The 26,317-nt window shown below is 46.2% G+C and overlaps 1 protein-coding gene across 2 annotated transcripts in view; it reads right to left on the minus strand.

Moving 5' to 3' along the window:
- Window positions 1-65: 65 nt before the first annotated feature.
- LOC105191861 (metabotropic glutamate receptor 8) overlaps window positions 66-26,317 on the minus strand; it is a 109,908-nt gene continuing 83,656 nt past the window's right edge. Inside the window, exons 7-16 of one of the 2 annotated variants that reach the window (XM_025299270.1) lie at window positions 23,778-23,932; window positions 20,907-21,152; window positions 18,427-18,582; window positions 13,127-13,253; window positions 12,341-12,452; window positions 5,419-5,642; window positions 3,946-4,226; window positions 1,920-2,224; window positions 1,680-1,835; window positions 66-377 (exon numbers count right to left, since the gene is read on the minus strand). In XM_025299270.1, the coding sequence (XP_025155055.1) occupies window positions 174-377; window positions 1,680-1,835; window positions 1,920-2,224; window positions 3,946-4,226; window positions 5,419-5,642; window positions 12,341-12,452; window positions 13,127-13,253; window positions 18,427-18,582; window positions 20,907-21,152; window positions 23,778-23,932 (1,966 nt within the window). In that variant the 3' untranslated portion in view covers window positions 66-173. The remainder of the gene's footprint in view (window positions 378-1,679; window positions 1,836-1,919; window positions 2,225-3,945; window positions 4,227-5,418; window positions 5,643-12,340; window positions 12,453-13,126; window positions 13,254-18,426; window positions 18,583-20,906; window positions 21,153-23,777; window positions 23,933-26,317) is intronic. The other variant, XM_025299271.1, reaches the window with a different exon arrangement.

The raw sequence follows: 26,317 nt of genomic DNA on the forward strand, positions 1-26,317 counted from the left end.
CCGCTGCCGCTGCCGCTGCCGCCGCCGCCGCCGCCGCCGCCACCGCCGCCGCCGCCGCCGCCGCCGCCGCCGCCGCCGTCGTCATCGTCGTCGTTGTTGATATACACCTCCACCTCGGTCTCGCGCATCCTCGCCCGATGCTCTGGACAGGGAGGGAGGTGTATGAGAGCGACCTAGCTAACGGAGGTCTCCTCGACCGACGGACTCGCCAGCGCCTGAGTCTCACCGTTCGCATGCTTCCGCTCGTCACGTCCCGCCCCGCGGGACATCGGGGGGCTGCTGCGCGAGCCCGAGGTCATGCTCTGCATCGTCTGGCTGCGCCCGCCGGCGAAGCGCATGCTGTACGCCCCGCGGTTGCCGCTCTGCATTCCGCTTGTCTGCGGGGGGGAGGGCCCGAATGGATCTTATTGCGTCCTTATTGCCGGTGACAAGTGTCTCGCGACTGCGAGTTTTTACAAGTGGTGATGGTGATGGTGGTGTACTGGTGTGTGCTGGTGGTGGTGGTGGTGGTAGTTGGCGAGGGGAAATCGCGCGACACAGCCTCGCGCGAGCGTGCGGACGGACCGAACGAGCGTGGCACGGCGCCAAGGTGACAATACGGTCGTCGGGAGCTGCTCTTGCGGCTTCACGTTGAGCATTCGCGTCTGTTGAGTCGCGTGCGGATTTGCCAAGCCTGATCGGTCGGCCGACCAGTCGGTCGTCCCGCCGTGATTCTCGGAGAGTGTCGAGGATGCGATTTTGTCCTCTCGTCATCGACGAGAGAAGAGACACGAGGGAAAGATTCGTGCATTCGGATGCACCCTCGCGCGAGGTATGAATTTTCTGTGACGGGGCATGAAAACTAGAACAAACAGTCTCAGTGACGACGTCCGTCTCGATCTGGTAATGATCACTCGAAATGAACGGTTCGTTGTTCGTATCGACGGAGCGGAGGATTTGGAGGAGAGATTTTGACAGAGCCGAATCGATCATTTTCGCCGTTGTGTCGTCACTTGTAATACTGAACGTTGATTCTGACAAGCGTGATTCGCTTCAAGGCATTCGAGAGCAAAGCGTTTGCTCGCGCACTCGAGTTTAATATCCAGAAAGAGAGAGGATTGACGGTCGTGGAGATTTATCGACGTGAACGGGGAAGGGGAAGGTTAATTTGGACGAAGGCGTATAATCAAAGTTGAATCGCGGCAATTCTTGCAGACGTGCAAGATGTGCCTCGAACTTCCGCGGAAGTTGGGAAGTTTCGAATGGATGGCGCAAAGTGCACGTGTAGCGTCGTCTCCTGTGAAATTTGAAATCAATTTGATCCCGGTGCGCAATTTCGGAATGCTCCGCGAGTCTCGACATTCGATAGTTTCAACAGCTGCACATTTTCAGCTATGATATTCTGTCAAAGATTGTTTCGAAAATTGGACGACAATACGGCTCACCCTTCTTCCTCTCCCTCCTCCAACTCCTCATGTTGGACTCTCGAGAGGAGTTCATCGTTCAAAGAGCTGTTATCGTTTCGACACCTTCGCTAATCAAAATCTACTCCAAATTCCACGCTGTGAGACGTTTGGTTGTCTCTCTCTCTCTCTCTCTTTCTCCCCCTGTCTCTCTAATTGCAGGATACCCTGTTTCATATTCCGGACAGGCTTCATCTCATTAGGCTGGGTGAATAACGAGGCCAGTATTGTACGTACGTTGGGGTGTCCCGGGCGGACGTTCTTGTACGGCTGGAACAGCACCAGGTAGACCTTGGGCGTGAAGAGGCAGCCGAGGGCGACCGAGGCGGAGATGTTGATGCACATGCACATGCTCGCGATCTGAACCTGCAACGTAGGCAGCCGTCCGCTCGACTTTACATGTTAACACAGAAAAACGCGCCGTGAGGCTCGCGTGGCGGTTGGGGCACAATCTTCGCGGCTCGCGCCGTCACAGACCTTGTAGTCGTTGTTGGTGCCAAAGTAAATCGGCACGAAGGCGAGCCAGACGATGCACGTGGAGTACATGGTGAAGCCAATGTATTTGGCCTCGTTGAAGTCCTCCGGGATCTTGCGGGTCTTGAATGCGTAGAGGGTGCACATCAGTATCAGGAACATGTTGTAGACGAGGGACATCATCAGCGAGAACGTGGAGACGCGGCACGTCAGCACCGCAGACAGCGGATACGGATGGATCTCTGTGGTATCCGGCGGCTCGATTATCAGCCACACGGTAGTGCCGATCAGCTGGACTGCGGTTATCCCTGTACAAACGGGAGTCACGTGATCCACCACTCTACCGAGCCCTGCGTGTGTCCTGATAGCGTCACTCCCTGCGTGTCGTGGGGACCGAGGCTATTTTGCATTACCGTCACCGAGGGACGCGCGCGAATGTAAGGGAGAGCCCGGAGAATCTCGCTGCATTCTGCGCGAAATGATTATTCCCTCGCGGAAAATCCCTGCGGATTTGCGAACCTCGGCGGCATGCAAATCGGCGAGAGGTGATTTTGATCGGCGAGGTTACGCGCGACCGGGGAGATGGAAACGACGAGATCCTAATTCGTTCCCAATTATTCGATCGTGAAAATGAGGATGCAAAGTTCCTCGCACGCGCGCGCGTCAGGTATAAGCAAGCCGAATTATTTCTTAAAAGGGGAACTACAGGCCGTTTTCAAAGGTTATTTTTATGAATTTTTTTAACAGAAACGGTAGGATCAATGGACTTGAAATTTTCACAGTATATTCGTCAATGCTCAAAGTATAAAATAAATTTGTTACTATCTATATGGAAAGTACACATTAAACTTTAAACGCTTTAAACGCGTTTACCTAGAAATACCATTTTTTTAAACTGTCGACACGATTACACAAAAACTACTGAATCGAATAACTAGAAATTTTTACACAATATACAGACAATATGTAGTTTTCGCCCTTAACACAGCTCGCTCGAACACAGTTATATTTCATTTTATTCATTTTTTTTAAACATGATACAAGTCGAAAAAAGTTTCATTTTCGACATTTTTGTTTGTACAGTCATTGTTTTCCCAAACTTAGTTTCACTGCCTTCACTGCCACTTTGGTACGGGCTATAATGACAATTGTATATTTTAAAAATCTTTCTCATTTTTTGGTTTCAGAATAGTGAGAGGCCCGGAATTGTCGGAAATGTCGACAACAAACACAGCTCGCAAACGGATGACTGCATTTTTATTTATAATTACAAATTGAATCGGTTCTTGTGTGATTCAATAAAATTTATTCTATACTTTGAACATTGACGAGTGCACTGTAAAAATTTCAAGTCCATTGATCTTATCGTTTCTTTTGTTAAAAAAATTCGTAAAAATAGCCTTGAAAACGGCCTGCTCCGCGTGTAATTCCCCCCTTAAACGCATTTTGAAAGAAAGAAACAGTCTCTTGAAAAGAATGGCGACTTGTCGGCTGTCCCGCGGTAGTAATCGCGTATGGTGATTGGCAAAAATTTCGCGATATCCAGAGAAATGGAATCCAGAAATTGAAAATGGAATCGAAATGCGGAATTACGAACTAGCTATAAATAAAATCGTAAAACGATGCAGCTTCAGAGTGAATTACGAATTAAACCGTGACTGCATTTTCCGGCGAATAATATATTTTTCATTAAACTCAAATATATACGTATCTTCTGTTCCTCTTTAAATTTGGAATTACAGACGCACGCAATTACGCTTGTGCGATGCCGAGTATGTACAAGGTGTGTTGCGTCTGATGCCGTAATACGCGTGCGAAATGGATCGAGCGGTCGCCCAAATTGATGGTCTCCTGAGGCGACACACGAAGGCCCTGTCGTAAGGACTAAGCCATTATTCCCCGTCTTGGACGGCGCCCGGTCCTCGAGTTTTTATTTCAGCGTTGCGTCAAACATCGGCGCGTAATTATCCTCTCGAGGCGGTTGGCTCGTCGAGATGTGTTTACCGAGGTGAGTGCAACTCGTACTCACCGCTAGCTATTACCACTTGGCTCTTCGGCGATGTGTAGGAGAGCCTCTTGATCCTCTTCGTGCCCTGGTTGAATATCCGCGATATGCGATTGGTCTTGGTGAGGATCGCGCTGTAGCATATACTGAGACAGAGGCCGAGGCCGATTCTCAGGTACGTGCAATTCCACGTGGTCGGCTTGCTCAGTATGACGAAGCTCATGCCGTAGCACGAGAGAATGCCGACCAGCAGGACGTAGCAGAGCTCGCGACCCGACGCCATGATCACCGGGGTGCGATTGAATCTGCAATTGCGAAAGCGGAAAGATACCGTAGGAGGATCGATGAGAACCCGGGAAAGAAGTCGGGTGGTAAAAAGGGGCCACATCTCTCAAGTCGGCTGGTGAAAAAGGTGACACCTAGCTCGAGCTACACGAAGTCTCTCTGTGTGGCAAACCTATTGTCTTCCGAGAGAGAAGTGGCTCTGTGCGGATAGCAAAATAGCGAATATCGATCGTCAAGTATGAATTCGTAGTTAAGTTTCAATATTCCACTGCTGAGCGTTAAACGATGCCCATTCCGGTGTGAACAACAGGAATTAATAATTAGTAAAAATACACACACTAGTCGATGGCAATATCGTCGCTCCGAAGCCACGATAGTACACAACGATGGACGAGTAAAATTAATGCTAAAAGTATACCTCAAAATTACATGCATTATAAAGGATTAACGATATGCGTCAGAATTTGTTGTTTGCAAAAGCATTATTGATTAACTTTAACCAAGCGCGCTAAACAAATTGCGTTTTCGTTGCAGCTTCGATTTATTACTTATGATTTATCTTTTTGCTTTTTGCGCTCTGCTCTTTAATCTTAGAGAAAACGCAAGGTAACTTTCTCTGTTATACAACATACAATCTCTTGAGATTGTAATGAAATATGATAAAGCATTCTCGCGCATTCTCGGTCTCGCCGAGTTACTCGATCATTATAATTAATCAGGCTGTTAGTTACAACTCGCACGGAACGTCAGGCGCGACTGATATTTAAGTTCATCGGTCGACGTAAGTGGAGTTTAAAAAAGCGAAGATCTGAGTTTTAAAAATTCGACCTGCCCTCTCTCCCGGACATTTATAATTCAGCGCGTCGAACCTTTTACTTCCTCTAATTAAGTAAGTTTAATAGCTCGCTAATTAAGCCTTTCATTAAATTTTCACTTCGAAAGCGTCGGCTTTGAATCCCCTTAAGCTCTCGTTTTCGTTGGCGCGCTGCTTCGCGCTCGGTCTCTCTACGTTTTTATCGCGAATCGTCAGGATACGCGCGTATCTTTGTACCGTCGATTGTACCGCCGTGAAAATGATATTTTTCGTCCAAGGAGGCAAGGCAAGGATCTCCGGTGATTCCGATTCACCGTCGTTGAAATACAACAGGCGATAAAACGTTGCGAGAAGTGCGGAGAAGTGAGGAAGGAAGGGCAGGGCCAAGCGCGACTCACCGAATGAAGACGACGGTGGTGAAGAGGGTGCTGAGGATCCCGATGGACGCGAAGATCAACGGCACCAACGCCCAAGGACTCGTCCAGGGTATGACCTCGGCGGTGAGCTTGATGCAGCCGGTCATCGTGGAGTTCGGCGCGTAGCCGGGGTAGCAGTTCTTGCACGTGTCGTTGTACACGTAAGCGTCCTCTCGGCATGCCACGCAACTCCAACAGCAGGCTTCCTGCGCGCAGATAATTTCGCGGAAAATGAGACGACAAGGCACACGGAGGAAGCGCTATGCGTTTCGATTCAGATCGATAACTCCCCGGCTAGAAGTGGCTAGACGAGACTCCGCGCCATGAAGCGACTTCGACCGACTCGACTTTCGACGGGTCGTGCTTTGGAATTTAAGTGATTTAATTCAGCCGCTAATTAACAAATGCGAGCGTTCGTTTGATCTCGCTCGACGCGACCAAGTCTACACACAGCTACAGCTCCGACGGATTTATCAATAACAATTGTTATTGGGACATTAATATTAGAATAATACGACACCGAGACACGATAATAACGATCAGTCGGCTGTTTATTCGGGGAATTAATGCGTATTGAGTACATTATGAATTACCGTGAATTACCGACTCGAATTAATTGTAAAATCAGCGAGATGGAAGGGACGTCGCTAGGACGAGTATCGAGCGGCTTGTCGTCGAGCGTTCGTGCACCGGGTATTAATCGCGGAAGGAAATCTCCCGGCGTGATGAAGTGATGCTCGCAATCAGCGGAGCGGATTCCGCGAGCGGTTGTAAGTGCAAGGGATATTATTGTTATTATCATTATGTACAGAGTTTGTGCGTGAATTGCCAGACAAGCGCGGATTCCATCGAACGAGAGGCGATAGTTGTCGCAGTAACTATCTCGTTTGAACGATTGAAAAATAGTGACGTAGAATTGTGTCCCAACATGACGCAATGCTCTCACGTATGTACGTGTCATATATACGGTGGCAAAATCCATTTTTACGTGCAGCCAGCGGAAAAATATTGAGTCCCGTCAGCCCGAGGAGGTGCCTGCATCGGCAATTCGCTCGTCCTGACGAACAGCCAAACGGCACGGAATTATTCACGGCGGTTATTCGCGAGGCAGAGATAGCTCCGCCCGTCGTCGTCGTCGGCTGCAGCCGACGCACGCTTGTCTTATTAGCGTCGACTTGCGTCGAACTGCTGCGAACGTGCTACGCCGCGAAATGACGAATGGTTCTCGCCCGCTGCGATACTCACAGCCTCGTCGCGGTGGCTCTCGCAACTAACCGAAATTATTCGAGTCTGCGCACTTGCCCGCGTAATAATCGTAAATATCGATGACAGCGGGCCGCGGGCCTGCAAAAACGGGGCCGTGGTGGACGAGCAGTGACCATTAAAGAGACATTATCCTGCGTCGATATTTCGCGTGAGCGAACTATGCGAAGCGCGTATGTTACGAACGTATGACGCAGCGAACAGCGAAACGCATTGTTTCAACAAAAAATCATCAATGTCTCTCGGGGTTGAAAGGGCTCTCTCTCTCTCTCTCTCTCTAGTGTATTATCGCACGCTGAATTTCAGCAAGTAAAAGCCAACGCAGTCAGAGTATCTCACTTTAATAATTTTTAATTAACAAGCGACAATTATACCGTACACACACATGCACTGTAAATCGTGTAATAATTGATAATATTAAATTAATAAGTAATATTGCTATTGGAGTACACTATGTAGTATTAACGCCCGCCCGCCTGCGTTTGCTGTTACTTGCCTCAAAGCTTGCCACACATGATATTCGATGTTACTTATTGTGTACTTGCATTGCGCAACACCGCAGGTCTTTCTTTAACCTTGTTATTCAAGTAATAACGAAACCTCGAGGAACATTCTGTACGTACATTTAAACGTTCCAACTGAACTCCAGACACAAGAGATCAACTGCGCTGCTTATTAATATTAAAAAATGATTATACTCGCTGAGAACATTTTCGATCTTCCACCGATCCGCCACCGCGCGCGATCGTCGATATTGACAGACGCTGATTGCCAACGTTGTCATTTGGACAGCAACAATACGCCGATGGCATTGACGGTCTCGTGTTCTCTCTCTCTCTCTCTCTCTCTCTCTCTCTCTCTCTCTCTCTCGTCGAGACGCCATTAACATTATCGAGATGAAAGTTCCTTGTAATTACCGTGTGACCATTGTGAGGCACGTAATTCACATGTCGGGTTAAATCGAGTGCGCGCGAGCAAGTAGTGAAATAGGTGAAACGCCATGGTAATTACCGTTCTAATTGTCGCTATAGCGACCATTCAGCGCGCGGTATGCTGTTGTCAGGCTTGCGCTCTTCAATCGGGCGGCGAATAAATTTGATTTGCGATGTGAATTGCGCGCCGATTGTCGGCTCTCGGGTTTAATCGATTAATTAATTATTTAATCACGTCATCGAGCTTAATGAATCGCGGATCTACGTACGCGCGCGCGAGCGAATCGTCACCATCATCGCGTCTGATCGCGAGAATGTCGCATTTTTATATCACACTCGCGCGACATTTGTTCCCCGAGCCCGCTCAAACAACAAACATTATTACGCACCATTATCGGTGCACGCTTCGCGTCGTGCGCAATTCAATTCGGTCAATGGGCAATTTAGAGGCCGTTTGTGATAAAAAGAATTGCATATACAAGGTGTCCCATTTTAATGTCCCACCCCAAATAACTCTTCAGTATTGAAGTTTCAAGGAAAATGATCTGAATAAAAGTTGTAGGGATTTAAGTGAGCTACCTTATAATGAGCTTGATCTCTATTTTTAAGGTCATTTGAAGGTCAACTTGCGTTTTTGAAATGGGAACCCTTATTTTTTTCTGTTTTTCTTCACTGTTTTTTACACTGTTTTTTTCTACTAGTTAATTTAAACAACTTTTGTCTAAAACATTGTTTTCTTTGTCTAATATTTTTTGAGATATTTGAGGAAAACTTGGTAACTTTTAATATTTAACTTACGATATCTCGCTAACTATTCGTCGGAAGAAAAACTGGTACTAGACTTTCTTGCTTTATTTAGTCTCAAGAATATATTGTCATAATAGCGCCTTAATTTTTGTTAACTTACTGATTGTTGGAAATTTCAAAATCATCAAATGAACAAAAATCAGGGCGCTATTGTAACAATGTATTCTTGAGACTAAATAAAGCAAGAAAGTCTAGTACCAGTTTTTCTTCCGACAAATAATTAGCGAGATATCGTAAGTTAATTATTGAAAAAGTTATTAAGTTTTCCTCAAATATCTAAAAAAATATTAGGCAAATAAAAAAATGTTTTAGACAAAAGTCGTTCAAATTAATTAGTAAAAAAAGACAGTGTAATAAAAAATTAGGGTTCCCGTTTAAAAAACGCAAGTTAACCTTCAAATGACCTTGAAAAATGAGGGCAAGGTCATCATAAGGTAGCTTATTTAAATTCCAACAACTTTTATTCAGATCATTTTCCTTGAAACTTCAATACTGAAGAGTTATTTGGGGTGGGACATTAAAATGGGACACCCTGTATATTTTTTTCCATCGTATAAAAGAGATTAATGTGTGATATCGCGCAATTTATTGAAATTGTTATCCTCCGAGTCCTCCGTTTTCTTCCTTGTCCATTTCCAGGCCGCATGAATTCACGCGGAGCATTGCATGGAGAATTTATAGGAATGCTACGCAAACAATGAGGAGTTTAGTGGGGCAGTCGCAGAAGCCGGGGCGCAAAATTGCAGCACTTCTCGCGGCTTTTCGCCGAGTGGAAGCCGGGGTTGACTGCCGGCTTCCCTAACGAGACTCTATAACGAACGTCATGAAACTTTCGTCATAACCAACTAGTTCTCTTCCGTCGTCATTGTGGTCGTTGATTAGTCGCGCGAATGATCGCCCTTGAAATCGCGCATGAGCTTATTCCGAAAGCAAATTGCGGAAAGGTGATAAAACGAGAAGACGGTGGCGGTGCCCGAAAGGGCAGACGGGCAAACAGACAGCCGAAAAGTGGATTTTCGTGGCTTGGTCGGATGCCTTCAATTTTCTTCCCTCAGTTTGAGGAAAATTCAAGCCCGAATCGAGGAGTTTCGTGCTGTTCACGAGGGAGGATAAAAGACTCGGAGATAACGATAACGTTAACGGAGAACGTTTTCAGATCGGAATCACGAGCGATCGTCTTTACGTCAATCCGGTCTGAAGACAAATCGTGTAAAGATGACGGGATTAAAGCGGCTGTAGCGGTATGCGCGGACGCCAGGTGATTTAAGCAAGTTCAACTAAAGTTGGAAGGTATTTAAGTTGAAGATTGAAGGAAACTTCTTATTATCCACGAGCGAAATCCAAATGCCAAAATAATGAGCGCGCGGAGGAGAGTGAGATGCACAAGAGGTGCCCCTTCCTCCTTTGTCTCGCGCAAGAAGAGGACATCTTGAAAAACGTGGATTAAAAAGGTAAAATTGTTAATCGCCGGTAAATTTGACGTTCCCCTTTTCTCCAAGAGGAAGGCATCGCGAGAGAGATACAAAGAGATACATAAATAACGAAGCTTGACGAAGACGAAGGATCGGTCAGCACGTATCTTAGGCGTTCACTCTCGCCGACGAATCGGGCTGTCGTATTTTTGCGTACGTACTCTCCGCTTGGTTACGTCACCGTTCGCTTTTTATAACGCTCAAGTTTTGCAGCGACGTTAATTAAGCAGCGAAGCATATGTACGAGGATACAAAGGACGCGTGAGAAAAAAAGCCGGAATCACGTTGTCGTACGTTGACACACGAGTCGTTTGTATTTTAGAAGTTGTGGAAACTCGGCCGCCTTTGAGTAAAAACACCGTCTCGATAGAAGCGCCGCGAGTGACTCGACGAGGTTTAAAAAATCGGTTTTACAACACTTCCGAGGAAGAAAGAGTCTCGACATGAATAGGAAAACTCAGCTACTCAGGTCAACGAAGATCGCATTATGTCTGGCTTCATAATAGAAGAGAAGACCGGTCGAGTAATAACCTCTCGATGAATATTCTCTCTTTCCTTTTTCTCTTTGGCTGTCTTTTTTTCTTTTTTTTTTTTCGATAGAATCCCGAGGCTAATTAGTCGTCGCGAAGCACGACTAGGTTGCGGCTATAATGAGACGACGTTCGGCGAAGCTTCCGGCTGCCGCAACTCGCCGCGATATCGGGTTCTTCTTGTTTGCCCTCGACATCGACCAGCCAAGAGCAGCCAATCATCGACGGCGTTACACGCCGCTCGCGCAGCGAACCTCCGTGGCCGTCGATTTGGCGAAAGTTCGGTGCGTGTGTCGTTAACTCCCGATAACGAAACGCTAACGGGACACTTTGATCAATCCCGGACCGCATTCGGGGACATCTCGCTGCTAACCGTATGAACCGAAGTGGGTTACAACCTCGGGGACCTCAGCGCCAGAGGGCATCCCTCCGCTTCGCCAGTACATACACCTCTGACTCGACAACGCACAGTTCGCTAATGAAGATTTACAGTCGGGAGTAAATTAATCATCAGCGTCGAAATCATCATAATTTAACGATCACGGGAAAGAAAAGCGATTGTATACTCGCGACGAGTAATTCCGCGAGTCGCGCGCATCCTGAGATTCGAAGGGGAATATTTAATCGGAAATGCAAGAAGAGAGAGAGAGAGAGGTAAGAGGTGAGACTAGGAGTATATCTTCGGTCGAGTGCATGGCCTATAGAGAGACGGCAAACAAACGCAGGTGCAAAAAGCATCGTCGTCGGTCTGCGTAATTATTCCGCCAGCGAGTGTTACACCTACGGTTTCACGCGTGCGGTACGTTCGAAGGGAAATTGCGGGCGACCTGCGGATAGAGGAGGATGATAGGAAGGAAGGATAAGGAAGGGGGGGTGAAGAAGGGGACACGCGCGAGTGCCTGCTTATGCACCATGTAGGGTTAAACCTGGGATTGGGGCACAATTACAGATCTACTTTAGCTTGCATGAAATTCCGCTCGCCGAGAGGACAGGAAGTGAGAACGAGATACGAGGGGGGATGAGGGGGCAGAAGATAACCCGCGCCCACTTTATTAGACGTAACTCCGCGGCGTATATATCGCGGAGAGAGTTTGCGGGAATTGTGTAGCCGGACTCCCCCGGAGTCGGAATTTCAGTCAAAACGCGTGTTAGAATTTAATTATACAAACTGCGCAAAGTACGCTGGATTATATAATTCATCGGTGAGGCGCAACTCCGGCGCGCCTGTGCGCGCCCTCGCGCTTCGTTCGAATTAACGTTCAATTAATAAGCACCGCGAGCGCGGTCTTGCCGCGCTGTGTCGCATTGTGTGAAAAAGGAAATGAGAGAGAGAGAGAGAGAGAGAGAGAGAGAGAGAGAGAGAGGAGAGAGAGAGAGAGAGAGAATCGTACGTATTTCGTATATTATAACGAAGCGGAGAAGGCAAAACTCATGCCGGAGATTATTAAATGACGTATTAACGGCCCACTTTGTATTAATGCGCGAAGATGAGGACTTTGTATTATTTTCGCGATACTGCGGATCAACCGCGAGGCCGGAGGTAAACCGCGGACGAACTTCGGCATAACGGGAGAGAGATATTAGTCGGAATTAACGGGTGTTACTCTAATAGACCTAGTAAATGTACTCGGTTAATGTACCAGTTTCCATTTAACCGCTAATCTTCCGGTCGACGGTTTACCCGGTGAAATTTATCCGCCGAGTGCGGCGATTGCGTGAGAAAAGATTTCTCGCGCGTTAATTGAATTCCGAGAGAGAGAGAGAGAGAGAGAGAGAGAGAGAGAGAGAGAAAGAGAGAGAGAGAGAGAGAGACAGAGCGGCGATTAAGTCGCAAGAATTTCCGCTGTTCGCGTCGCTTCTCGCGTTGCGTCGCTACGCTGATTGAACAGTATGGACTTACTACAAAATTGCGGACGTGTCCCATCGGGCAGTTTTCGCTGCACATGCTACGGGGAATGTGAAACTCGCCGACACCGGTCGCCCATCGTGTCATGTTAATGTCCAGACTGAGCCTGAGAAAGTAAATTAATCCCTAATTAATACACCAGACGTGTCGCGGGCTTTGCCGCGCGTTGTATACATTGGAGCTATTTTGTCGACGGGTTGCATTATGCAAACCAAATAAATTTCTCCAACTTCCCTCTCTCTCTATTGCGACCATGTTGAAGAAACGACGTTAAATCGTGAACACTGGAAACATTTTAACCGGAATTCGACGCTTTGAGTGTTATAAATTATCATACTCGCGAGAATTATAGGAACAAATTTAGATATTTATTTACGCATCTATATGTATATATGTATACATGTAACCAATAATGTGCACAATAGAATGATAAATGCAGTTACATGTACACTTGCATTTATTACAATCGAGACGTGCACAATGCAAGATGCGAAAGAATCGCACATAGCAGTTCGAGGAAAATATGTTTCAATTTGCTTTGTAATTTTCTGGATACTCTCGTGCTAAGGAAAAAGAGAGAAAGTAGAAAACATGACGCTAAAAACGCGGCGACACCGATGGCACGTCTATTTTCGTGAGTGGATTAAACTAGTAACGTTACGCGCAGAAGAGAGAGAGAGAGAGAGAGGGAGTGAGAAAGATTAATGCCGCCGTTTGTGCAACCCGTACGACAAATGGCAAAGTCTGCCGATCCCATCTGAATCGAAGGCCGCTACTCACTCTTCCTTCCACGTGCCGATGAGGGTATAATCGAAGCGACCCTCCTCTTTCCTCTGATATTGATAGATGTTGTAAAATCCGTAAGCGTCCCCGTCGGCATTGAACTTAATCTCCGTGTTTTGGCGACCTGAAAGAAAGCCGGTCGGTGCCGTTTCGAAAATCTAAATACAACGCGGGATGTGTGCAGCCTGAATAATTATTATTGTCGTTATCTTTGTTATTCATCGATATTGCCGCGCTGATCTCGATCTGGCCGATTCCGAGGCCGAGAGACATTATCTTAGCCTAATAAGAAGAATTCTCTCTAAAAATAATTTCTCCGATGATACAACAATCTAAAATAAGGTGGTGGAAATTTCAAAAAACGAACAATGTCGAGGTGGGATTGTTTCCGAAAGCGTGCGTATAATTATCGGGAGATAAATTGAATTAAAATTTGAGGCTGTCGGGAATATATCAGGGGAATATTCGGTGAATTTTTGGGAAGACTGAGGAATGGAGGATTGAAAACTCGGGAGAATAATAGGATCCGAAAGGGGCTGGGAGTGAGCGGACACTTCCCAGCGTAAGCCATCGAAGCGAATTTGGACGTGCGGTCTGCAGAATTTATGCCAGCTATTTCACGCGTGGATTACATATATATATATATATATATATATATATATATATATACACGTTTTATTTATAGAACACCACACGGAGAGAAGGAGCCACAAACGGCATCTTCTCGGTCTTGTTACGGCTCATCCCCTTTCGTTGCTTCCTCCCGAACCCTCGTCGTAATAATTCGACGCAGGCACGGACCGGCGAAACACATGTGGATACATACAAAGTGTTTCTAAGAACGGCTGCGGTGTAAACAGATGGAATAAAGAGAACTCGCGAGAGGAGGAAGAGTTGCCAAGCGGGGGTGCGGTGTCAAAGGGAAATGAAGGGAGATTTCGTGCACGCGAGGGCAAAGAAAATTATGAGCGAGCGTGAGAGTAAAAAATCGCGAAGAAAGAGCAGTTCTCGCGATGGAGCCTCCAAGGAAAGATTACGTAAGCCGCGGCAATAATGTAGCAATATTTTCTCGCCTTTATCCTCGACATTCAGCAAAATTCTCGCGTTTCGCCGACCACTAAATCTTTTATTAAGGCTTTTCTTTCGACTCTTAACTTCGATAAAACGGTAAAAAAGGGAAAGAGAGACAGACAGACAGACAGAGGAAAGGAACGAGCTTTAAAGATCGAGTTGTAAAGAAAAATACGGAGGGAATAGAACGCAACGACGAAAAAAAGTAGAGGATAAATCCTCCTACGTGTACACGTCCCTTGAATCTTTTCTTCTCTTTTCAATTTATCTCGCGATGGAAGCGATGAGAGCGAAAGACGTGCTCGCGCGACAACTGACAAAGTATTATAGTATGCAAATACACGCGATTTTCAAGAACCTTCAAGAACTTTTACGCCTCAGTTGTAAACGATGAATTTACAGGTCCGACGAGTCGAAAGTTCCTCAAGTATGACTTGGAGAAATAAACATTAGACTCGATTACTTCTGTCAAGACCCATTACGTCGCATCACAACTCAGAGGGGACGAAGGGCTGAACCTACAGCCCTCTCCCGTTAGCCTACGTTAGATTATCACCGTTATTATTATCCACGCCTCCGCGGAGAGAGAAATACGACGGTAAACAGAGTGCGCGCGTGTGCGCGCACGTAGTTCAGCGAAATCCGACCGGAAGTTTACTCGTTTCTCGCGGCATGCCCCCCCGTGAACATAACGCGGTGCAAACAGGTGCGGGATTGTCAGGGCCAGCAAATAAGTATGACAAAGGAAAATACGTGAACATTGTTATTCCGGCCGTGTAAACGCGAGGCCGCGCGCGCAGCAGGCAGTCGGCGTGAACTCGCCTCGGCCCGCACCGCAGGAAACGCTCGAACAGCTTCGTGAGACCCTTGTATGCGCCAAGTTACCGTATTATTGTACCGCGTACAGCGGAGCTGGCATGGACCGCTCGCGCGACCGAGAAATTACGTTCCATGTGCGCCGGGGTTATCGGCAATGCGCGTGTTACGGGGCGATTGTGGCACGCGGAATCGCGATTAAACGTCAGTCGGAAGCGACAAGCTCGCGCGTTTCATCTTGGAGAGGATTTACACTTCTCCGTATATCTGACAAGATTACAAGACAGCCTGTGCGGCTGTCGATCGGTTTTACATCTCCCCGAGTAGAAAAATTAATAGGACTCTGGTAAGGGCCTAATTATTTTTCCTAACATTAATCGGGCCTTAGCAGGGATAGAAAGACTAGAGCTCTACAAGATGTGCAACGAATGGTTTGTAAGGGTCCTTATAAGGAAATATTTTTATTATTGCTTGAGTAAAAATATTCGTTCCTTTCATTCCAAGAAATTTAGACTGTCATTTCTTTATTTCTTTGTAAACCTTGTTAGTATATAAGAATTTTTTATTTTAAAAATATAGCGTATATACTTTACGACGAAATATAGCATTCTTTATACTACTAAAATCCTGCTACTATTTTGATTAAAGTTTGCTGCATTTCAAAACGAAGGTAATACTAAAAAAATCCTTGGAAGAGACTAATGAATATGACAACTAATAATACTAATAAAATTCGTTTTTAATTGCGGTATAATTAAAAAATCTTTAAGAGAACCAGATAGAGCATACCTACTAAAACAATACTAAACTATATGGCAATTTTATTACACGTTTCAGATCTTATTAATTTTCTATAACAAAACTTGATTTTGTATGTTTAAAGCATCCTTAAAAGATCCTTCTAAAGCCCTTCTCAGCTTTTCCTATCAAAGCCTTATTTCGCAAAAACTAAGGCATTCCCTAAAAGACCCATTTCGGGGCCTAATGCGGTAATAATGAAGCATCCCTTTTTAGGGCATCCTACTTTCAGCCTTATCGGGGCCTTATGTCTCATAAGGATGGCTCTAAGAATTTTTTGCTCGGGTCGCGCCACCTGACTGATGCTTTTGTGCTTTTAATAAAAAACGGAAGGGGACGCAAACGGGGCAAGGAGGGTAAGCGCGAGGAACGTTGAGGCGAAATAGCGCGGGTAAATTATAAGATACCGGTCTCTCTTTCCATTTTTGGACCTCGCGAAGAGAACAATGAGTGACGTGAACACTATTTACTCGCGGGGGAACATCGCGGGGGAATGTATAAGGCACAATAAGTAAGTTAAGCCTCTAGACAAAGAACGACGAAATAAAAAGGCACGTGGCCGAAAGAGATTTTCGGCCCTGGTGCGGTTAGTTTTATTGCCAGCTTATCTGCGAAAACGGTGCGAGGAGAAATGAGAGTATTTGGGATGCATAGCCTCGCTTTTTCCGACGTTAAACAAACCGGGGACGAGCGTATCTCCTGCAGAGCGGGCGAAAACCTGATAACGCCGCGAAGTTTAAGGAAGATCCTACTTCACGGACGGGAGGCATCCCGCGGCGCGCGGTGAAGTTCTTCTCTTTCTTCTTTCTGCGGATGGGATCAATGGGGATCGAATTAATGAAAACGACGTATTAATACAAATATCGTTCCGACGGGAGCTGCCTCAACGCGTTCGCCGCGTTTCCCGCGAGACATTCGCCTCGCTGCGTACACACCGGATATGCGTGTATATTGCGCATAGCTGCGCGATAAAGTAAACGGTTAAACGCTATTCAGAACGTAAACATCCCGGCCGGTCCGGTAGAAATCGATATTTTCATTCCCGTTATTGCGCTATCCGCAAATCAGTTTTTCTACGGGGTGCAAACAAATAGAATTAAATCTTTCTAATGGATCGATAAAATGGCTTTTCCATATTGGAACATTTGGCCAATAAACTTCAATTTGGAATAATGCAATTCTTTCCGATTAAATGGCTCCATTAAACGCCTATATGCAGAGCCATACAAAAAAAAAAGAGTACAGCTACCTCCGCCGTTTCAACTACAGAGAAGAAACGTTCCGTGGCCGGGTGTTTATTTCTGCGAATTTTTCTTTTATTTTCAACAATCGTTTTTATCTTCACATGTTACACAAATTATTTTTACTTGGTCTGAGCATACGAATCTGACACCATTTCTTTTGTGAAGAATAAAAATTTAAGTAATATATAATAATATTTTAATGTTTTTAGATATACGTTATTTCACGAAGGAAATATTTTGCAGGAACATTTCGCTTGTATAGCTGCGAATAAATTTATTTTGAGAATTGGCATATAATAATAATAATAATAATAATAATAATTTTTGAAGGAATTTTCTTTTTTAGCCATTGACCCAACATCCCACCGTCACTTTTGCCGGCGACTTAAAGGAACGTAAACAACGACATTGTATTTTAATATTATTTCACGATTCTACTCGGGGTAAGACGAGATTGACGTAAACTAGCGCGTCGTGCGTGCCTCGCGAACAAAGGACGTTAAGGCGGGAGATTAAACGGCCCCGTCGGCGGTTTCGCGAGGATATCGGAAAAAGTTGAGGCGAGAAGCAAGTTGGAGCGTTACGCAATATCGTTACGATAAATCTTGCCTGATACGCGATTGGAGGACGGACGGTCAGGATAATCGCATTGCCACTTGATAGTGCGCCGTAACGAGGGGCCAGTCTTAATTGTATCACAGTCCACCAACGTGAAAGTGTTATGTGCCGTTAAATCGGGGAAAGTGTTTTAATTGCAATATCGCGCGAGAGGGCGTCGAGATTGCCACCCGTCCTCTGACGTCACCGATCACTTGATATACTGGGTGACGCGGCCGCAGCGCTCGACGTACGCGGAATTCACGCTGTGATTTTGGTATAATTGATCGATCTGTTCGAGCTTCTCGGTTTAACGACCCTTACCGTGTGTCCGACACGCGAATGGCACTAACGAATCTTTGGCCAAATTATCTGTATCGCGTATTAAAGTAAAACGTATCGGTAAAACGTGACGCATCTCTGCGGTATCAAACCCGCGAATACCGTAAATCGCTCGCAATGTAAAGGGCGTGTTAAATTAAGCGAAGTGTACACGTATGTGCGCGTTTTGTACGCGCTTAATTTAATTCTCGGCACATCGGGAAATGATAATTACGAGGCAACATAAATTCAAGTCTACCGAAAGGAAATAAATGTCCTTTCTGTCCTGTCTTTTCAAAAGCCGTCTAAAATAATATGAACGTATTAATCTGTAGGAATAATCGAAAAGAAATTCAGAGATTAAAATCGTATTCATCTGGGATCTTAACGGTACACGGAGGAATTAATTGACGTTGGATTATACTCATTAACGAGGGGGCGGTGACTCACCGATGAAACTGACGTTGCGGATGTGTTGGAGTAGTCGTGGACCGTCCGGCGCTGGCCGAAGCGTCTCGCAGAGATAATGCGCCGTGCCAAAATTATTCACGCACTCTTCCTCGATGACGCTGTGAACACCGTGCGCCATGGCGTAAACTGCATCCACTGCAAATCATCCGCAGATTCGGTGATTAAAACCAATTTCGCACAATCGTTCGAATGAATACGCCTGTAATTACGCTGAAAGCTATCCTTCTGTTTAACGGATGCTCCTAATTTGTCGGTAGATCGCGACAGGATTTGATTCGAACCGATCTATCAGACACTCCGCGATATTGGACAAGTTTTATAATCTCGGTCTCTCTTCTCCTCCTTTTCCGCACTTTCTCCCTTCTCTGATCCTCGTCTCCCGGAACCGCGGTTATTTACGTCGCGCGAGAATACGACAGCGCGCGAGCGCTGTCATTACTTATTTATTCAGGAATAAAGAAAGTTTCGACAGGATCACAAATTGTTACTCGCTCGTGGGGAAGATGTCCCGTGGCAGCTAATCAGACGATTTACAAGATTTATCTCCCGTCACGTCGCCGCGCTCCATCGCGTGGAGCTTGCCGATCGCTTCGCGCTCGGCGAGACGGCATCATTTATTTCCTACGAGAACGGAACAAAGGCGAGCGCGAGCGCGCGCTGGGAAACGCTGGGGGGAGAGGACGAGGAAATAGGGAGAGAGTTTGATCTTGCGCAACTTTTCACGCGCCACCGGCCGTGTTTGTTAACGCAAAAACTATAGTCGGGGAAAATTGCTTCACCCGCCTGCACACGCTCGCACGCCCACCGATGTTTCCCTCCTTTCATTTGTCGCGGCCTCGCTTCGAAAGTTCGTCGTGAAAGTTTGTCCGATCCCAGCGGAAGTGCGCAATCTAATGGATCACGGAGCAGAGTCAGCTGCGGTTAATTGCAAACACTGGCGAACGCTTAGAAACAAGGGACACTGATCTGGAATTAATTGTGTGGAATTTATATGTCCCGACTCCACGCCCCACTCCATGTAACGTTCGCTTGTTCACCGCAATCGCGAATCATCATCTGTGGAACGCATCCGAGTCCACGTGCGAATCTCTTTTTTATACCTTCTTTGTCGTAAAAACAACATTCGTGCACGTTGTGCATCTGACGCGAATTAAAAATATATGGCATATGTTTGCTCTCTGCGAATTATGTATGATTTTCGGGCGAAGGATTGCGAAGCTTCAATTGAAAGTTTCTGCCGGTCGACAACAGTCGTCGTGTGTCCTTTCTCGCGAATTCCGTCCACTTCGAAAAGTGTCCGAGGGAGACGTGCTGCAATCCTTTTTTCGCAAACTACTTCTAGCATTTTGGGAAGCACCTCTTTCCCCCAAAACAGCGGGATTGAAAGACGAGACAAAAAGTTATCAACTCTCGTCGCTTTTTAATGCAATTTTCATGACGCGGAATCAATGTTGAATCTCAGCTAATGGATAAAGAAGCCGTTCTCCGGCTGATAAATGATAAGTATACGGTTTTATAATGATGTGATTTACAAAAGCTGAAGATCGGCCGCTCGGATAGAGAGAGAGAGAGAGAGAGAGATCGCGCGGTAAAAATAATCGATCGCGACGCGCTATCTCGCCGTGACGCAAGTCTCGTCATATATTGTCGGAATTACGGTCGAACGCGAGACGGTCAAGTTTTTCCCGTTTCTGTTTTTCGGCCAGAAAAATGCTCGAAGGGTGACGAAAAGTTGGAGGGTTGCCGAGGATACTTCTCTTATTCTCACTCTTCCTCCTTCCGATAACTATCTTTCCGCTCACTCGCTCACCGCTCCGCTCCTCGTCCTTTTCTGCGCAATAATCCTCCCTTTTCCCCCTCGCGCCTCGCCCGAGATATAAACGATCATGAAGTGTTTCCCTTCACGCGTGATTCGGCCGCATCGCAATTAATTAGCGCCGTCCAATGACACGAGTGAGAACAATTTATTCGTTACTATTACGCCGAGTTCCTTCGCCGAGTCGCAATTAAACAAGTGCAACTTCACACGACGATCTTGTTGCCGAAACACTCGAACACTGATCCAATTGTCATTGCCGGAAAATCGAACTTTCCACCAAAATCTATAACTCCAAATATCAAGAGGGCGAATTTTCCGAAACTCTCTTCGGGATAAATTTTTCCTGACTTTTCCTGACGAAAATTTAATTAAAAACTTTATCGCTGGTCAATTATCGAATCCCGATGATATCGTGGATTCGGAAGTCCGCAAAAATACCTTGATTGAAAAGTTCACGCACGAGTAAAAAAAATTTCTCTCCCTCTATCTCCCTCTCTCTCCATTTTCTCTTCCTCACGTATCTCCGTATTTCCTATTACCTTCTACCAGGATGGAGTTTCCAACATAAGGCTAGGGATAAGATAGACAGTCGGGGCAGAGGGCGTCCTCGATAAGGACAAGATGGATCTATATACGTTACCGACAAAAGGCACCAGACCCTCTTGCTCGTAATCGACGAGGACCTCCATGCCGGTGCAGCGCGCCACGTCGCTCGACGCGTTCGCGCTGAAAGTGCACTTGTGATGCTGCGACCAGAACTCCCGGAACCAGATATTCCGGCAGTTCACCATCTTCCCCTCCAACTTATGAGGAACATTGCTCTCGGTCTGCCCCCGACACTCGTCGCCCATTCTCGGCCGCAGGCTCAAATAGTAGTCGTCGAAACCTATAACACGAGCCCGAATCGAACCACACTTGTTACAGTCGAGTCGCTCGACGGCCGGCTCGATGGCGCCGATGCATCACGCTTTTTCGCCGGTGAAAAGCGGCTCCCGCGCCGCCGCTGCTCGCGAGAAAATTCGAGCAAGAACATTCTATTCGACAGAGGAGCGTACTTATCGATGCCGATTCATTTTCAGTCCAAAGCTCACGGAATCATTGAAACACACGCGGATAGTCGTTCGCGTGTTCCCCCCCGCCGCACGATGCAATTTTGCTGAGGTTTCCAACGAGAGAAGCTTCCTCTGCGAAGCTTCCGCGAAAAAAAAAGAAAAAAGAAAGAAAAATAAGAGGCATGACCAAGAGAAATAAATGACCAAGATAAACTAATTCGAAAACTTGTTAGTCTTTTTGCGATTTTTTTTTCGACTTTCCTGCGATCACGCGGATGTGGAATTACATTCATTTAGCTGATGAGTGAAATAAAATCAATACAAAAGTACTCAGGGGATCGATTAAACGCAAATATCAGTGGGTTTACTCATTGTTCAGACTAAATGAAGGAATATTAGAACTATCTAATAATAATCAGGAGGGGGAAGCAATCGTCGCGTCTATCGTGCCTCGATATCGTCGTTTTCTCTCTTTCTGTCTCTCCCTCTCTCTCTCTCTCTCTCTCTCTTTCTCTCTTTCTCTCTGCCTCCTCCCGGGACAGTTGGACAGTTCACGGAATTAATGGGTATCCCGAACGACGGTCCTCATCTTTTTCGGCATTCGGTGGGCCGTAATTTCTGGTAATACAGCATCTACCGACTAACGAGAGTTCGACACTCCGGGGCGCGTTAATTACTCGACGAGCACGCCATGCGGAAGTGTCGTCGCGTCGCGCGCGCTCGCTCGCTTTTTCGGCCCGCGGGTGTTAATTCCGCGACGATGATGCGACGTAAATCGGCGACGGAAAATATTACTCGCTCGTCACGCGAGAGATTAATGAACGTCGCGTCGAAGTTGGTCGGACGGTATCGCTACGCAGCGGCGATAACGAAGTTGGTGAGCTGTAAGCAAGCCCGGTGACGTGGAAATTCAATTGTGGTCCCCGGTAAAACGCATCCGACAAGTTAAAGAATTAAGGAGAGTTAACGGAATTACGCGACTTATGGGAGAACAGCGAATAAAGTGTACGAACGGATTAAGCGAGTTACGGTCGTACGTCGAAAACTCGACGGTCGTTCGTCCCGAATTCGTAAAGCATCCGCGGCGTCCCTTTCATCTCCTCCTCGGATGATCGCGTATTAATTAACGAGTTGCACAGTCCTAATAATGGAGAAGCACGAAAAAGAGCTGCCCGATTGCAAAGTTCACCGCGGAGAATATCTCCCTTCTCCTTCCGCGACATCGGAATGCATCGCGATAACTTCGATTCAGCGCGCATATCGCGATAACTTCGGCTCGAGAACGTTCGCCGAGGCGCTCCGAAATATCCGCTTCGCGGTATGTGGCGTAAATTGAATACAAGCGGGAAGATTTATGCGAAACGGTTTTCAACGAGCTTCTGTCGCAAAACTACGACCGCCCGCGAAACTCACTCGGATTCACACGCAAGATTTATCTCGAATGTCCCATGATGAAAAATTCCTCGACAAAAGGCACGAGGATAAACAAAAAAAAAAAGAAAGAAGGAAGATTCGTTCGCTCTTTAACGAGTCACGAGCGGAACGGCAGTTTTGTACAAAAAAAAAAAAAGAGAATTGACGGCAAAGAAGGAAAGCGTTAAAGCTGCGACGAAACAAAGGCATTCACTCTTTTCTCCCCCTCTTTCTCTCTCCCTCTCTCTCTCTCTCGTCTTCTTTTTTTTTGTATAAAGATATTAGGTAAGTTTCGTTTAAAGGATTTCTCTCTGCGGAAATAGCCGCGCTCTTTGCACAAACACCTCGCGCGTTATAATGACGTCGGCACGGTGAAAGCTTTCGCGTATAATACATTTTTCATGCGCGCCGACCTTTGATGAAGGCTCACGTTCGCTTTTGTATCGGCATCTGGTATCCTTACGACGCGGCGCTGATATCCTGACAGCACGTGTCTTTCTCGTCAGAATAGGAGGGATCGAAGCGCGATCCGGAGGAAAATCAGCTTCATCATTGTGCCGCACGCGCGCGCGCGTCTCTTATTTAACGAATTTACAAAGAAACGTATCTCACGCGCGCATGCGCGATCCGGCGCGACAGGCGTATATTATTAAAAAGCGTTACACACATACATATTGCTCGAGGCTAAAGAATTTTCTGCAGAATTCACGGGTCAACCGGCGGAAAATTCTGATCTCCGATTAGAACAGTCGCGTTCAAATTTACATTGCTATATTTCGCTCCCCGCCCTCCCCCTCCACCAGCCGGTTCACGCTTTACTTATTGATCTCACGCGTCGATTTGTTCGCATTAATTTTACCGCCGGTCGACTTCCCGTCGCATTTATATGACCCTCCATGGCTCACTCGTCGCCAGGATTATTGATTTTAGCTCTCGTTTCTTTGTTCGTCCCTAATTCGGGCCGTAGAGAGAGGCAAACACTTCCTCAATTAATTCGATTACAACGTGAGATCGAGCGTACGAGCGTACGTAGCGGGCTCCTTTACCTTGAAGGGCGTTCCGATAGGGCAGAATGGTGATGGCACCCTCCGCCACGAACTCCTGATCGCGGACTGGGTGAACTTTGGCGCCCCACGAATCGCTACCCACCCACATGAAATGGCCCGTACGATTGGCCCTTACCGTTGCCTGAAGCAGCTTCCTGCAACGAGATAAGCCCAGCGATAAGCGTCAGGATGGATGAATTATGAACGATGATGACGGAGATCGTGCGCGGGCGCGCGGTTATTATTAACTCGCGCGAGGGCAAATACAATGGGGCGTGCTGTTAGACGCGCAATCGGTCGCGCGTCGTATTCACCGAGTTACAATGTGAGTCATTGTGTTACAATGTGAGAACATTGTGTTTCCGACCCTTCCTCCGCTATTATCCTCGCGCTACAATACGCATTTTTCAACCCGCGGAAGCTCATTGCTCCTTCCGTTTCTTATCGCTCGTATGGTGGGGCTCTTACTTCAAGGACTCGCAAGGCCGAAACCTGTTGGTCGGACCTGTTTGGCCGAGGCTTTCAGCTGGCGCCTCTTGCTTTATTAAAAATAATGTACGTCGAGAGACGCTTCGCAAGAGAAATGTTGTATCGAGCTATCGAACGCGCGAGTGCGTAGGTAGGTAGGTTACAGCGCTACAAAGCTACTCGAGTTTCCTTCCCTCAAAAGCATAGGTCTGTGTAGAGTACTCTGACGAGTACGGATGAACGAGTCGTTGACTCGTACTACTGGCGATATCGAGGGAACGATTGTGCGAATTCCAGGATCGACTGGTGCACTTGACTTTATCGGTGGATTTGAACGCATTGAGAAACTCGTACGAGTTGATGCGTAATTTGTAACATTAAATTGTAATAAAATATTATCGATTATCCGCACTATCATAAAATCAAACACTATTAAGCGAAATTATACGTATCATGAAATAAAGCCGATACTATTAACTTTTAAAGGATCGGCATTTTTCCTTTAAAATTTGCAATTTTTGTCGCGGGAAATTTATATATTTATATACATATATATATATATATATATATATATATGTAACCATCATGTCGCGTAGTGTTTTCGAGTTTGTTAGTGGCTCTTATAGGAGCCACTCCGGTCCTCTAAAGGTTAAATAAAATTATTAATATCATTGACAAAATTGAAGAAGGCGAAAAATTAATTAATTAATATTAAATAAAATGATTAAATAAAATGACAAAATTCAAGAAGGAAATGATTGACGGAAAATATTATCATTCAAACATCTCGGTCGCTGTGCAGTCCCGTGTGTGTATGCAGCTCACGTGCGTGCAGAACTTTTCTCTACCAACTCGACACATTGTTGCCTAAAAGAGAAAGCAATATATGCTCGATTCTCTCCTTTCTCCTGAATTTCCCACGCGAACCGGGGACACAGTGGAACAATTGTGTTCGTACAGTCGGTCCCTCGGACCGATAAGACAACGACTCGGTCAGGGTTCGAGTTAACCGCGTTCCTCGCAACAACAGAAGATCGCGCAGAACACGAGCTCTTTTTCGCGTTACAGCAGCGGTTTGTGTCCCGCAGGGAACTGCGATGGAATTGAATCGCGTTAATCCGGAAATATATCGACGTGGGAGCCGGCGGCGAGGCCGCAGATCAATATCAACTTATCGGCCCATGGAAATCGAATCGCTCCGGTAATGGCTTTTCTCCGGCGTCGGGAAACCCGGTCCAGAAGTCAATTATTTGCCGAGCGCGAGTATCGCGCCCGGGGATCGCGAGAGACGACGTCCCCGCCCGACGAAATCGTCGGCACGCATTCGCGGATGCACGCGCGACAACGAGCCGGATCTTTGCGAGTGCGCAATCCGGGGAGAGAAAACGAAGGGACGAGGTCGCTCCGTTTGTTAGCGTAGCGACCGTTCTCTTCCTTTTTCTTATTTACCCGTCCTTCTTGCCTCCGTACAAAACGCCGGATGCTTCGCCGCCTTCGTTCAATCTTGTTATCGAAGCGCCCCGACGCTCGCGAGATGCGTTAATAGTCTCGCAAGAGCGCGTACGCGACGTGGCGCGATGTTATCGTGTTTACGTGTAGTTTGCACATTGATCTTATCCAGATTCCTCGATCACTTCTGATAAATTAGATTTTCGTTGAAAACCACTGTTTTTTTTTATATATAGGGTGGGGCAATACTTATTAGGACCTTAAATATCTTCGAATCTATAAGACTTCGAATCTATATTTGATGATTTTAAAATTTCCAAAAATCAGCAAGTTAACAAAAGTCAGGGCGCTATTGTAACAATATATATTCTTGAGACTAAATAAAGCAAAAAAGTCTAATACCACTTTTTCTTCCGACAAATAATTAGCGAGATATCGTAAGTTAAATATTGAAAAAGTTATCAAGTTTTCCTCAAATATCTAAAAAAAATATTAGGCAAATAAGAAAATGCTTTAGATAAAAGTCGTTCAAATTAATTGGTAGAAAAAGACAGTGTAATAAAAAATTTGGGTTCCCATTTAAAAAACGCAAGTTCACCTTGGTATCTCCGAAGCGCCTCCAT

Source organism: Harpegnathos saltator, unplaced genomic scaffold (genome assembly GCF_003227715.2).
Source record: "Harpegnathos saltator strain DR-91 unplaced genomic scaffold, Hsal_v8.6 scaffold255, whole genome shotgun sequence".
Classification (NCBI taxonomy): domain Eukaryota; kingdom Metazoa; phylum Arthropoda; class Insecta; order Hymenoptera; family Formicidae; genus Harpegnathos; species Harpegnathos saltator.